Raw genomic sequence first — 15351 nt, 5'->3', positions numbered from 1 at the left:
GCAAACGAGATCTCAGGTAATTGAGAGAGAGAGGTATTTTGGGTAGAGGTAAAGCTTGAGATTTTTTGGCTGGTGCAAGCTGTAGTAATACACCAGAAAAAACCTTCCTTATATAGTAGTGCATCAATCAACACCACAATCAAACCGTGTTCATAATAAAGTGAAAACATCCCTTTTGAACAAAGGGACATAACATAAAGTCAAAGACACATTTCCATTATTGTTCCCAAAACACTTCCTATGCAAAAGTTACACATTGAAATTTACTTCTCAATTCAAACCTGTTGGATACAAAGTATAAAAATTGACAATAAATTTAGTTTCCAAAGCTAATAACTTATTTGTAAACATTTCACTCTGTTGACATAAAGGTTTTCCTAACACACTGAAAAGTAAAGTAGAATCTGAGCCGTCATGATAGGTGCAAAAATGGTTGGCAACCGGGCTATCCAATCTAATGTGTCTGATATCCCCCAAATGTTCAAGGATACACCTTTTAACATGTCTCTTTGTTTGTCCTATGAATCATTTTAGTGAGGAGAAATTTGTAACGGGTGATTTGTTGTCCCTGGGCAATGTAAGTCAATGTGCCAGTGAATTTGACAAACTGGAGAGACTGTTAATTAAGGAGGTAACCCTCTTTTATGATACAAAGCTTTTGGACAAATAGGTTATGTCAAATTTGACTCTAAGCGGTCTTCGAGTGGACCGCCTTCCAGCATTTGATTTTACTGAAGAAGAGGCAGATCTTTTGGAGGACTGGAAGACGGTGTCATTGTGTGTACCTCAGCTTGATTAAAGATCTTGATTAAACATAATTATATGGCGCACGACATGATGCAAGCGGATATCCTGCAGTTGCAGGAGGAGCTTGTATCAGTGGTGTTTGAAGAAGCTTTTTGGGACAAAATGGGGGTTATCAGAGCAAAGGTTTGCAAGGTGGAGGGGACATTACTGTTCGAAAAAAGTGTAAATTGCAACATGATATGAGGGACTATGAAAGTAATTTAATATTTTCATGGCAGAGGAAACCGAAGAGGGGTAGAAGCAGATCTCTGCAAGGTGAAAGAAATTCCTTTGCATCAGATTCTTCTTTGTCCTCGGGGGACATGGCGTCTAGCAGTAAAAAAGGTGTTTCATTCGAAAATTTAAATGTGCAAACGAATGAAACATTTCAAATGCCACAACAACAGTATCAGCATAGTGGTTTGCAGCAGCAGTCGGGAGGCAGAGGCCAGAAGTGACAGGGAAACAGCAGAGATGGTGGAGTAAGCAATGGCGACAACAGCAGAAGGAGATAAGGGTTGTGGGTGTTCCAAGGGACTTCATTGTCTTTGATTCATGTGTCGGAGACCAGGAGAAGAGCAGTAGAATTGAGTTTGGACAGTTGGACATTATTAATCTTTCACATTTGATTCTAAACAATGATGTGAAAAGTTTGTTAAGTAAAGGTGTAAAATTTGTTCCCACGTACTTCCCATGTTTAGCATATTTATTCATTGAAGTTGGTCGTTTTTGTAGGAAGTTGAATTTAAAGATGTTTTTTCATAACAAAATCATTCATGAGAAAAATGTGGTAAGTTTTAGGGAACCTGGGATGGATGAGGTTTCTACCGACTCCGACAGTTCCCTTTTGGATTTATCAATATATGAAAATAAGTTTGTTGACTTATGTGAGGGGGATGTTCATCATGGGTGTATTAACAACAATGAATGTTTGGGGGATGCTTTTGTTACTGGATACGGGAAGTGTAAGATACCTGTAGTACCGTATATGAGTGAGTTTGTTCCTCCAAAACGTACTACAGTCATTAATTTGTTAAAGTCAACATTGTGTAAAGAAATAGAACATGAATATAGTGTTTTTGTAATAAAAGCAAAAAATGAAAAAAGGTTCAATTTGAGTAGGGAGCAGTGGCTAACGTTGCAGAGTTTATGCAATGAAAATAAGAACATGGTTTTTACACAAGCGGACAAAGGTGGCAACTGGATTATCCTATCTAGGGAGCAATATAACAAGATGTCTTTTAACTTGTTAAATGGTGAAAAAGTTTATTTAAAGTTACACAGTGATCCAACAGTTAAGTTTAATTCCTTGCTATTGGATCTATTGGAGAAAGGGGAGAGACTGGGTTTCTTTAACACTAATGATGTTAAAAAGCTTTACGTTAGGAATCCCAGAAAAGCGAAGTTTTTTACAATTCCCAAGATTCATAAATGTTTGTCGGATCCCGTTGGAAGGCCGATATATCGGGTGTAGGGTCTTAACTGCAGAATGTATGAATTTTTTTAGATTCTCAACTTAAAGATTATGTTTTGCTACTTTCCTAGATCTATCTAAAGCATTTGACATGGTCCCACACAAACAACTCCTCTCCGTACTCAATAACCTATCCTTTTCTCAGTCAGTCACCAATTGGTTTCAAAGTTACCTGTCTGACCTCCAGCAATCTGTTGTAAGGTAAAATGACATATCTCCCCAACTACCTGTCTCTATTGGTGTTCCCCAAGGATCCATCCTTGGACCCCTACTCTTTTCTATTTTCACCAATAATCTAGCCTCTGCCACCAAACATGGCACACTCATACAATATGCAGATGACTCAACCATCATCTGCTCAGCCCAGTCCCTACCCGAATTGCAAAAGGTCACACAGGATGCCTTTTCCTCTGTTGAAACTTGGCTATCCGATGCCCAGTTAATACTCAAACCAAACAAAACTAAACTCCTCATCTTCAAACCCACCAAACATACTCAAAACAACTCTCACTTTAACATCACAGCAAAAGACAACACCACAATCCACCCAACAGATCACACCAAATTGCTAGGAGTTGAAATAGACAACAATCTCAAATTTGACATTCACATATCAATGACCATAAACAAAGTCCGCCAAAAACTAGGAGCCTTATACAGAAATAAGCAACTCCTCACCAAAGCAGCTAGGATTTCAGTTGCAAATTTGCACCGTATCTCCACCCGACTTTATGCCTCTCCAATATATACCAACCTAAGGCAATGCGATCTATAGAAACTCGAGACCTGCTACAACAAAATCGCCAAATTCGCCACCGGGGCATCCTACCACAGACACCACTGTCTCTCACTTACTGAACTAGGCTGGCTAGAACTCCCTCACCTCCTTCAATGGTATCAACTCGCACTCGCCCACAGACTGGTTAACCATCCTCTTAAGGTCCCATCCCTCCAGTATCTTCTCCAACCCTATCTCACCACCAGACCAGTACGATCCAGCTACAAAAATCAATTACAGGTTACTAGAGCTAATAACACTGCTAGAGAAGCACTATTCTCCAGCGCTATAGCCAAATTATGGAACCCCACCCCCACCCCCCCACAATAACCTCTCTACCATCATGCACCCACTTCAAAGCTTTACTTAAAGCGCACCTAAAAATATGCTGGCTATGCCCTTGCAACTCTCCCCTCTAACTTCTCCCACTCCATCTACCCTGTACCTCTCTTCCACCCCACAAACTACCTTTGATTACAGCAAGATCTGATACTTCCATGCCTATCTACTTATTATATGGCAGTAACTTCTTATTGTAACAATTGTTAATATCTGCTATGACTTCGTGGATAGAACAGATGTTAGTTATCTACTGAATGTACTATGTTCTTCATCTGTAACTATGTTTGTAATATTTTAATTGCTAGGATTCTTCATCTGTAACTATGTCTGTAGTATTTTCATTTGTGGAGCTTTTCTCTCCGGGCCTCCACTGAAAATGGACCTGCATCCAGTCAGACATTCCTGGTCAACAAATGTAAATAAATAATAATAATAATAATATGGACTTATGTGATCTAGTTGGGGGGATGGAGTGGCAGGCCGATTATTTTTGGGCATGTGTTGATGTCAAGGCACTCTATAAAAGCATTAGTCGTGTTGGGGATGGAGGCAGTAGCTAGAATCATGGGGGTAGGTCCTAGGACAAACTACATTTTACAGTTGTTGGAATTTTGTTTAACACACAACTGGTTTGTATTTGAAAATCAGACATATTTACAAAAGGGTGGAACTGCTATGGGGGCTTCATTTGCCCCATCATAAGCCATCATTTTCATGGATTTCTTTGAGCAGGTTTTCATTTATAGCAGTGAAGTTTTTCTAATAACATAGTTATTTATAAGAGATACATAGATGATTTGGTTTTCACGTGTAAAGGGGAAATGGAAGAGTTTAAGAAATTCATGATGGATCTGGAAGAAAAATAGAAGTTATGTCCTTACCATAACGTTCCATGTGGAGTGTTCATCTCGCCTTTGTTCTTACACATGGGTTCGGAGCCGATCCTCGGCTCCGTGTCGGCCGCTTGCAAGCTCTGCATCGAGAAGAAGCTTGAGATCACCTAATACCCACAATCCCCCTCTGCCTTTACCTCAGATCTAGTTTGCAAACAAACCAGCAGCCATAGAGAGCACACTCATACCAAAATTTACACAATCAAGAAATGCTCTATATACATATATATATATATATATATATATATATATATATACACATGTGCATCATATAATACAACCACTGCAAAAAGCAGAAGGAGAATACTCCAGACCAGGCACCAAATAGAACGTTCTTCCTGAGGGTGGGAGGGTGGGAATGTAAGAACAAAGGCGAGATGAACACTCCACATGGAACGTTATGGTAAGGACATAACTTCTATATGTGAGAGTGTTCAATCTCGCCGTTTGTTCTTACACATGGGTAGCGTCCCTAGCTCCATAATCCTGAGGAACTCACGGGAGGACGTTCTTGAGCACAGTGGAACCAAAGGTTGCCCTATCCCTAGAAACCCTGTCCACTTTGTAATGAGAGATAAATGTATGCGGTTTAGCCCAAGTAGCAGCTGCACAAATCGTGTCTAATGGTAGGCGAGCTGCGTGAGCCAAGGATGTAGACACTGATCTTGTAGAATGTCCCTTAGGTTTGACAGATAAGGTTTGATTTGAAGAATCATAAACGTATATGATACAATCAGTTAGCCATTTGGAAAGAGTTTGTTTAGTAACCGCTACACCTTTCCTGCTGTCAGCAAAAGCTACAAATAGTTGATCAGATTTCCTGTGATCCTTTGTTCTTTCCAAATAAAACCTGAGTTGTCTATGGACATCCAATTTGTGTAACATATACTCTAACTTATTAGTGTGATTTTTGAAAAAGGTGGGTAATTCAATGGACTGATTAATGTTATTGGTAGAGCAAACTTTGGGGAGAAAGGATGGATTAGTGCGAAGAGATACTCTGTCAGAATGGAAAATCAAATAAGGGTGTTTAATAGAAAGAGCCTGAAGCTCAGACACTCGTCTAGCGGATGTAATGGCTACCAAGAAGAGGGTCTTCCATGATAAAAACTTCAATGGGCAAACGGAGGCTGGCTCAAAAGGGGGCAACATCAATTTAGAAAGTAAGTGGTTCAGATTCCAAGGTGATGTAGGAGTTCTAACTGGTGGTCTAATATGAAAGGATCCTTTTAAAAAGGCCTTACAAAGTCTATGAGCCATAATAGGTGCTCCACATTCTTCTACATGAAAGTTGGAAATGGCAGCCAATTGCACTCTTAAAGTGGCAGGAGAAGCTCCTTGATGGAATAACTCTGTTAAAAACTCCAGGATCTTGTTTAACGGAGCTATAACAGGGTCCAAATGATCTGAATTCGCCCAGAAGACGAAACGCTTCCATTTACTGGTGTAGGTCTTTGTAGTGGAAGCTTTATGAGAAGCCACTAATATATTCTGAACTGCCGGTGTAAGAGAATCAGACCTGGCTAGAAAGGGAAGCGGAGCAGCCAAGCTGCTAGATGGAGTGATTCGAGAGATGGGTGAGGAACTCCTGACGAGTGAGTCAGTAGATCTGGCTCTGGGTCCAGAAACCAAGGTCCCCGAATGCGGTGTTGCAATAGAAAGGGAAACCAAATCTGACGAGGCCAGAATGGGGCAATGAGGATTATCATCCTCTGAAGGTTGTTGGCTTTCTGCAGAAACTTTGCAATAAGGGGAAAGGGAGGAAAAGCGTACAGGAGACCCGGGGGCCAATCGTGCACCAGCGTGTCCCTGGGGACTTCCCCTGGAGGGGGTAATAGGGCAAAGTAGCTCCTGCATTTGGCGTTCATTGGAGACGCAAAAAGGTCGCAGGAAGGCTGGCCCCACTTGCGAAAAATCGTCTTCGCAATTGACTGTTTGAGGGACCACTCGTGAGGCAACAGGATTGCTCTGCTCAGCCTGTCGGCTATGACGTTGGATGACCCCGGGATGTGCATTGCGATCAGAAAGCGACCCGTGGACTTCGCCCATTGCCAAATTCTCATGGCCTCTCTGCATAGCTGATAAGACCTGGTTCCCCCTTGCTTGTTTATGTACCAGACTACAGACATGTTGTCTGTCTGAACTGCAATTGTCCCTAGAGGAAGAAGGTGAGCAAAGTGTTGCAATGCTAGAAACACTGCCCTCAACTCTAGAACATTGATGTGCAGATTGTACTCCAAATTGGTCCATTCGCCTTGGACTGTCTGTCCCTGAAAGATGCCCCCCCACCCTATCAGGGAAGCGTCCGTGGTTACCGTAGCTGTTGGCGTGGGTAGCACAAATGGTCTTCCGCTGGAAAGGTTGCAAGTCTGAAGCCACCAGGTTAGGTGTGATTTGCATGTGTTTGTTATCAGAATTTCGTGTGTCAGAGGTAGCTGTTGGAACGACCATTGTGCAAACAGTAGCCATTGTAGAACTCTCATGTGCAGTCTTCCCAATGGTATCGCAATGAGAGAAGCTGCCATGAGACCCAAGACTTTCAGAACTAGCTTTGCTGGGGATTTTTTGGATGATAGAATGAGAGAAATGTGGCTTTGTAGTGAGGCTATCCTTTCTGGAGGGAGCCTTAGACTTAAATGATGCGTATCTAATTCCGCTCCTATGAATAAGATATGCTGTGATGGCTGTAGTAAAGATTTTTCGAAATTTACGGAAATTCCGAGGTGAATACAAAGTTGTAGGGTGTACTCCCTGGCCTGTATCAGTTGACGCCGGGTGGTGGCAGAAAGGAGCCAGTCGTCCAGATACGGAAACACCTGGAATCCTAGGCGTCTCAGATGAGACGCTACCACTGCCATGCATTTGGTGAAAACCCTGGGGGCTGAGGTCAGACCAAAGGGCAGGGCTCGAAACTGATAGTGACTGGCTCCCAGCCGGAAGCGCAAATGATCCCTGGATGCCTTGGCCATTTTGATGTGGTAGTATGCGTCCTTCAGATCTATTGAGCACATCCAGTTGTCCTTCTGTAAGAATGGAAGGATCGATTGAAGCGTGACCATTCGGAACTTTTCTTTCTTGACAAAGGTGTTGAGGTTGCTTAGGTCCAGAATCGGCCTCCAGTCCCCTGTCTTCTTTGGAACTAAAAAGAACCTTGAGTAAGTTCTGAATCCTATTTGGTCCGCTGGGACTGGTTGGATGACTCTTTTTTTCTAGCAGCTTTGAAATTTCTATAGCTGCTGGGTCTCGCAGATGGGGCGGCACATCTGGGAGTCTTTTCTTTGGAATGGGAGTGGATAGAAAGGGTATTCTGTAACCTCTGGTAACCACGCTTTTTACCCAGTTGTCTGTAGTAAGATTCTGCCAGGCCTGAGGGTATAAAGCTAAGCGACCCCCGACTGCCTCCAGAGTAGGACAGTCGGGCCTCCTCTCAGGAGTGCTGGAAGGGTTTTCCAGGGGTTGTATCCCTGTCACCCTGGTTTTGCGGACCCCCTCTGCCACCAGGGCGGCGTCTTCCACCTCTGCCCCCTCCTCTGCCTCTAGAAGGGGCATCACCCTGTGTGCCTGGGAAAGATCCTTGGGGTTTTCGAAACCACATTTTTCCACCACGTTGCCCTTTGGGGTACGGTCTGGATGGGGTGGAAAAACGGACTCCGACAGCAGACAGAGTCTTTCCCTCCTGTTCACACCGGGTAAGGGTCTCCTTTACTTTGGGGCCAAAGAGAGTGGCACCATCAAATGGGGCGTTAGTAAAGGAAGACTTGAAGGCTTCCGCAAATGAACATAAGCGCATCCAGGATTGTCTGCGAAGAGCAATCGCTGAAGCTGCTGCCCTACTCGATCCTTCGGCTGCGTATGATATCAGCCTCATGGATGAGTTAACGATGGATGTAAGGGTATTGAGATGTGCTGTAACTTTCTCTGAGACAGCAGCATCTGTAGTACCCTGGAGGGTATCTCCCAACTCTTTGATTGGATCCCTCTGTAGACGTGTAAAATGGGTCAAATAGTTCAGGGATCGCATAGAAAGAGCCGCTGAACTAAAAATGCGCTTCCCGTATCTATCCATCGTCCTGGAATCCTTGTTAGACGGATGGACAGATGAGGAAGATTCCGACATCTCCTTTTTTGTGGCCGCTGCCACCACCATGGCGTCCACTGGACCTCCCTTTGTGAGGTAAGCCTTGTCTTGGGGTGCAGTGATGTACTTATTGGGCTTCCTAGGGACTGGTTCCACCGTGTCAGGTGCCTCCCACGCCCTTCGAGCAATCAGCTCCATTAACTCATCGAAGGGCGGAGTGACCCAGGAGGAGGAAGGGCGAGCACCGAATGCCTTCAGCAAGACTGACTCATCCTCAGAAAGGGGAAGGGACTGCCAATCACCTCTCTGCTTTAGGATCTCCAAGATGTCAGAAAAGGAGACATCTTCTGAAGGTGACTTTGGGGACCCTTCTGACTCATCTAAGTCAGTATCGGATGTCAAAGATTCTTGTGGAGAATCTAAGTGTCTCCTCTTACACAATCTTTTCCTAGGGACTTCTTCAGGGGGAACATCCAAAGAAGCCTCCGAGGAAGAGGGGGCACCCTCCAGGGGTGGCTGAGACACCGGTGCTCGACGCTTGGATGTGGCCGTTGGTGCAGAGGAAGATAACGGTCCTTTATGGGGAGGAGAGGCTGCTTCTACTGATGTGGTTGTCTGGGTAGACAACACCTTCCTCATGAGATCGAAGGCCCCCGGGTCCCGAGTTGAGGTATCTCCCGGTTCCGAAGAAATGGGAAGAATCCCCGAAACAGGCACCGAAGGCATCGACCCCGAGGACGGAGCCGAATCGATCCGAGCCGAGGCCCCGAGAGGAAGAGTCAGAACCGAAACATCGGTTCGACTCTCGGCCCCGGAACCAAGGATGGATCTTCGACCCCGAGACTCCGGTACCGGATCCGACGGAGTCGAGGTGAACGGAGCCGACCAAGAAAAGGACGGTTCTGGCACCGAGGGCTCCACAATCAGCAGATCAACCTCTTCCGGCTCCAAAGACTGGACAGGTCTCAGAGGAGGAATGGATGGAGATAATGGAAGGCCTTCAAGTTTCGACACCAACTGGGTGGAAACCGAAATAAGCTTGGACAAGGCCGTATGTTCCAATAATTTCTGCACCACACGGTCCACATCGATGTCGGAGAGGGGCCTGGAAGAACGGGTCGAAGGAATCGAAGACGGAGCTGACCTCAACAGTGTCGGGGGAGGGAGCTCCATCACCGGTTCCAAGACTCGAGGCTCGGAAACTGACAACAGTTGAACACTCGGCCCCGAAGTCTGTGGAACCGGTGATCTAACTTTTGCTGAAGAGCTCAGAGCCGATGACTTGGGCTCCGACGTCTTCGATTCCTTCGAGGATTTGGATGCCTGGTCAGAAGCATCCAGAGCCTCTTGAAAGGAAGGTTTTAACAAACCTCTATCCATTAGTTTCCTGCGCCTATCTGTCATGACCCTCCCACTGAAAGAATGACAAATAGAGCAGTCTTCTTGCAGATGGAGAGGGCCAAGACAGTAGACGCAGGAACTATGATTGTCAGTTACTGACATCTTTTGCCCACATTGGCAACGCTTAAACCCCGATTTAGCCTTTTCAGACATGTCACTAATAAAGGGAAAAAAGTCAAATCCAGTAAAGTAGTCAAGTCCGGTAAAAATGTCGAATCCAGTAATATGGTCAATCCAGTTGTCAAGTCAAGTAAGGGGTGGTAGGCCCCGAAGATAACTCTAACTAAGTTTAAATAAACGTAACGGTACCAAGTATCCCTGAACCTTACCACACACACACAAAATATCACTAAACAACTTTATGTAATAAAAGTACCAAGAAAAAAACAAGAATAAAATCTTAATCTTATCTTAGGTGCTCGAGCTCGACCCAGTGATGCGAACGCTGCAGCGGCAAACTAGATCTGAGGTAAAGGCAGAGGGGGATTGTGGGTATTAGGTGATCTCGAGCTTCTTCTCGATGCAGAGCTTGCAAGCGGCCGACACGGAGCCGAGGATCGGCTCCGAACCCATGTGTAAGAACAAACGGCGAGATTGAACACTGTCACATTAATAATTTTGGTTTATCATTCACATTTAATTGTCACAAAGAATTCATACAATTTTTGGATTTAAAATTGTATGTTGGTAAGGACAGAAAGGTGCAATTTAGGTCTTATGCGAAAGAAATGGCTGCCAATGATTTTCTTCTAGCGTCTAGTATGCACCCCGCTCATTTGATGGATTTACTCCAATACAGAGAGTATAGACATAGTTTCAATAATACGTATGATAAAATTTTGATTCCAGAGGAATTTTTGAAAGTTAGGGAGAGGTTAACATCCAGGGAGTATTATGTGGATTTATTAGAAAGGACAGAACGTAGGGTTTTGGTGTTCCTGATAGAGGGAGTTTTATGAAGAGCGGCCATAGTGTACAGCTCAATCATGAAGAGGAAAAGTTGTTTTTTGTTAGCAGATTCTCACCCTTTTCTGAAAAGTTGAGTAGTTTGGTAAGACATTTCTGGCCAATTGTCACGCAAGGTGATGCCACCAGAGGTGTGTTCCCCTGAGAAGGTCGCTTTTTCATATGGTAGATTTTCTAATCTTAAGGAATTGCTTAACAAAGGGAAGTTAAGCATAGATACCAATGCATAGGTGGGGTGTTTTACTTGCCTGGATTGTAAAGTTTGTCCCAAGATTAAGAATTTAAATGGTACAAAGATTAATAATCGGATGTATAGAGCCACACAGAGGTTTACATGCAGTTCAAGTGGGGTTGTATATATTACTGATTTTGGTTGTCCTGTTGTAAAATGGTACATATGACAAACAAAGAGACAGGTTAAACGGCGTATCCTTGAACATTTGGGGGATATCAGACACAGTAGATTGGATAGCCCGGTTGCCAACCATTTTTGCACCTATCATGATGGTTCAGATTCTACTTTATTTTTTAATGGTAGGAAAACCTTTATGTCAACAGGATGAAATTTTACAAATAAGTTATTAGCTTTGGAAACTAAATTTATTGTCAATTTTAATACTTTGTATCCAACAGGTTTGAATTTAGTAAATTTCAAAGTGTAACTTTTGTATGGGAAGTGTTTTGGGAACAATAATGGAAATGTGCCTTTGACTTTATGTTATGTTCCTTTGTTCAAAAGGGACGTTTTCACTTTAATATGAACATGGTTTGATTGTGGTGTTGACTGATGTATTACTATATAAGGAAGGTTTATTTCTGCTGTGTAATTTATCCCATGAAGGCACAAGCCGAGGTACCAGGAGACACCAGTGAAGGATTTTATGCAACTCTAAGAGGCTTCTTTGTTTTTCTGGCTTTGTGTTCCTTTTTTTGCTAGTTCGCCATACAAAACAGATAAGCAACCACACAGTGGCATCACAACACACAGGACAGTGCATAGTGAATTCATATATGTTCCCCTCTGGGAAAGAGTATGTAAATTAGAAAAACAAAAAACAAAAACATAATGGCATTCAGTATATGATGACTGCACCTTCCTCAGCCTATGGTACTCAATTATTTTTCCTTTATGCCTACTGGCTGATGCAAGATAAATTCTGCATACAGAGAAAATACTCCTTTGTTAATGAGTTACATCAGGTCTTGCTGGTTATGGACTGCTGAAAGCTTTAAGTCAGTAGAAAAGAAAAAAAAAACAGCAGAGTTAGTATCTTGAGTAGTAATTTTAGTGGTTCCTCGAGTAGATTCAAAACAATTTAATTACTGCTTGCAGGGAATGCACAAATATCAAAAGTATGTATTCTGTAGAATGGTTTTATGTTTATAGGTTTAAAAACTTAGGAATGTTGGGGGTGGTATCCCTGTAAATCAAAATGTGTATTTAGTGATAAATACATGGGTCATGATTGCTCATTTGACTAGCACCGAGCAGAAACCTTTCTGTTCTCATAAGGCACTAAAAGGTTATGTCACAGACCTACTTTGTGGCTTTCAATAAAAAAGAACAAGTCTTAAAAAAGATTCTTGTTATGTCTTTCAAACACAAGTCTGTTCATATTTAAGTCATAACACCATCTGTAAACCTACACTACAATGTGTAAAACAACAGACCTGTGATGGAAGATTCACAATTAGTAAAATCTTATTAAAATTAACTATGATTGCTGCTGCAGGTGGTGATTTCTCAACACTCAGCAGCTCAGTTAATATCTGTAACATACCTTGGCATCCCATCCACCGCAGCTTCAAACAGACACTGGTAGCTCTGCATTGTCTGGGGAGAGAAGGTTACTACAGCAAACAGGCTGCAGTGACTTGGAACACACATCCGGCTAGGCTCTACTTCAAAGATATCGTTCACCCGAGCAGATGTCTGGAAAACATAAACACTCACATCAGAGACTAAAACATTAAACTGCAGATGAACACGTACCATGCAAACATTATACAGTAATGTATTTATTTGCCAAAACTTGAAATGTGGCTATTTCACATTCAGTCAATCCACAAAAGCAATATTACAGAAATATGTGTGTAACACTAGGTGCATGTGTATGTGTGTGTGTGTGTGTGTGTGTGGGGGGGGGGTATATTGTATAAGGCATGTGGTGTATGGCTTGCAGAAGTCACATATAAGGGAATTGATTATGTACACATTCTCTAACTTAAACCATATAGTTTTAACACAGCCTCTTCCTAAAGTGAAGCTGGGAGACAAAACAATGGCAGATTTCACTCCACTCATATTTTTATCTGTAGTTCTCTGGTATTGTATTTGTTTAATTTTATAAATCTGAGTTAGTCCCACTGAGGCAAAAGCTCTTTTTTACAAGGGAAACCATGGAAGAAAAGCAAACCAATACAAATCTCAAGGCAATTTTCAGTCTAATCCATGGCCTAATCCCTCTGAAATTCCTGAGTAACTCCTAACAGCAGCATTTCAAAATCAACACACCCCATGGGAGTTGGGGGTGGGAATCATCTTCAAACACCATTATATTGAAGGTTTGGGGTCATTTCTAGCAGGTTTTACAGGGCTAGAAGTTAAGGTTATGCATTGGGCTAGGGAAAATAAATATAGGGCTTATACTGTAAAGGCTGAAGCAGTTCATCTAATTTCTCATATCACTTTAGGATGTGACTATACATGGGGGTCAGGTGTAGAAGGGTGCAGCCCCTTTACCAAGTTTAGTTTCACCACTGCCTGATCACTTTATGCTTCTAGGGAGAAAACATTTTCAGCACTGCAAAAAATCTGACATGGAAAGCTTTAAATATATTAAAAACAGATACGTTTAATAAAATAAAAGTTTGAAAACCCTGCTATGGCTTTTGTTAAAATTTACATTTTACATCATCTCATTTAAAAAAATAAATTATCTTAACAGTCATAGAAGGCATATTTCTTGGCAAAACCCATGACTGCTAAGCACTTGTTATCACTAAGCATTCGGATTACTCAAGCAGCAGCAGTGTTGCAGTTATGGTGTGGCACTCATTGAGAAGAAAGGGACAGGTTCCATCTATCTCAGTATCGGAGCTTTGTTCATAACTGGAATGCTTACAACATTGTAACCTGCAGTTTAAGATGGTAGATTGCTCCTCCTCCTCCTTCGGCTTTTCCTGGTTAGGGGTTGCCACAGCGGAACTCCGGTCCGTTAATGATTGGCAGTAGATTTTTATGTGCTGGCTTGCCGGGCCTAACGCACATCCTTCAATGAAGGAACGCCCATTCACGCATGTCGCCACACAGAAGACGCTCTAACTGAGAATCGAACGGGCAATGTCTAACTGTGAGGCAACAACGCTACCACAGCACCACCACCGCAGTGCTAACAACTACAAATATATTTATTTTTGACTGATTTATTTATTATTTACTTACTCATTTTATTCAGGCAGACTCCAGGTGTGGCAACCTTTAGACATTAAGTAGAAGTATTAAACACTAGTAACAAGCAGGGCAATATTAGAAGTACACTTTGAAGACTCCACTACCCCATCTATAAAGATGTACTAGACTGATCTTAAAAAATACCGTTATAATTTATCATATAGGACTATAATAGCTGTATCCCATGGGAGTTTCACAGTAGATCCTGTCCAAAAGTACAGAAGCAGTGATGTTCTGTCTATGAATCCGAAGCACAATGTATTTTTCAGAGCCTCTAGTCACATCCAGGGCAGTTTGCTGTGTATGCCAGTATTTTTTTCTTCTCAGTGGGAGGAGGCCCAAGATTTCTTTATAGATACGATTACCAACAGTGGTTAATTTTTTCCCCTTGATGCATACATGCAGTGTTATGGAATGTCTTACACTAATGCCCTGGACCTTTGCTGGGCTAATTTTTGTTATACCGACTTCAGTGAGATGAACAGTGTGGCTTCATCACTGCATCCTATCTACACTAGCTAGAGCCTGGATCAGAGTCCCACTGAGGCTACTAAAAATTTCAGATTATTAAGTCCTTAATGAGACTGAGATTTTTGCCTTCTTCACTATAAGAGACCCAAATGATTTTCACCATCAAAAAAATATCACTTCATCTGAATATGCTGGAGCATCCAATCTCTAACCTTTTTAGGTAAGGCTACAAGAAAATCGTATATGCAAAACTGTATTCCTCCTTGATTCACATCAATTTGACTTTAGATTGCAGCACACCACTGGGATATATTCTAAATGACCTCCTGATGGCACATGATCAATAGTTATATATTCCATCTCATCCCTCCTTTATCTCTCCATGGCTTTTCACATTGTAAATCAGGGCATTCTCATCAAGTAGCTGAGATCCCTTTGCAGTCTCCGAGGCAGTATGTTTGGCTAGGATGTTTCTTTCCATTTTGGCTGTTCAATGCAGTGCAGTCTTGTAGGTTAACTCCCCCAATAGTAATCATCTTGCTTGCTGCTCAGGCATATACTACCACTTAGGGATGCTCTTCACAGCAGAGGTTTTCATTATCAAACATATGCTGATGATAGACTCCCAGGATGAATGCACATTGATCAACAGCTTAACTTCAGCTCTACCAGTGTGGAAAAAGTGACACTGAAACTGTTTTTAGGTAA

At 42.5% G+C, this 15351-nt stretch overlaps 1 protein-coding gene across 1 annotated transcript in view; it reads right to left on the bottom strand.

Annotated features, from left to right (window-relative positions):
• The window catches only part of HYDIN (HYDIN axonemal central pair apparatus protein), a 6673197-nt gene that overhangs the window by 1657687 nt on the left and 5000159 nt on the right, over positions 1–15351 (bottom strand). Inside the window, exon 60 of the mRNA XM_044079523.1 lies at positions 12500–12651. Coding sequence (XP_043935458.1) covers positions 12500–12651 — 152 coding nt within the window. The remainder of the gene's footprint in view (positions 1–12499; positions 12652–15351) is intronic.

This window comes from Protopterus annectens, chromosome 8.part0 (assembly GCF_019279795.1).
Source record: "Protopterus annectens isolate FY-2018-M chromosome 8.part0, PAN1.0, whole genome shotgun sequence".
NCBI lineage: Eukaryota > Metazoa > Chordata > Ceratodontiformes > Protopteridae > Protopterus > Protopterus annectens.
This window is presented reverse-complemented; position numbering and strand designations above follow the sequence as displayed.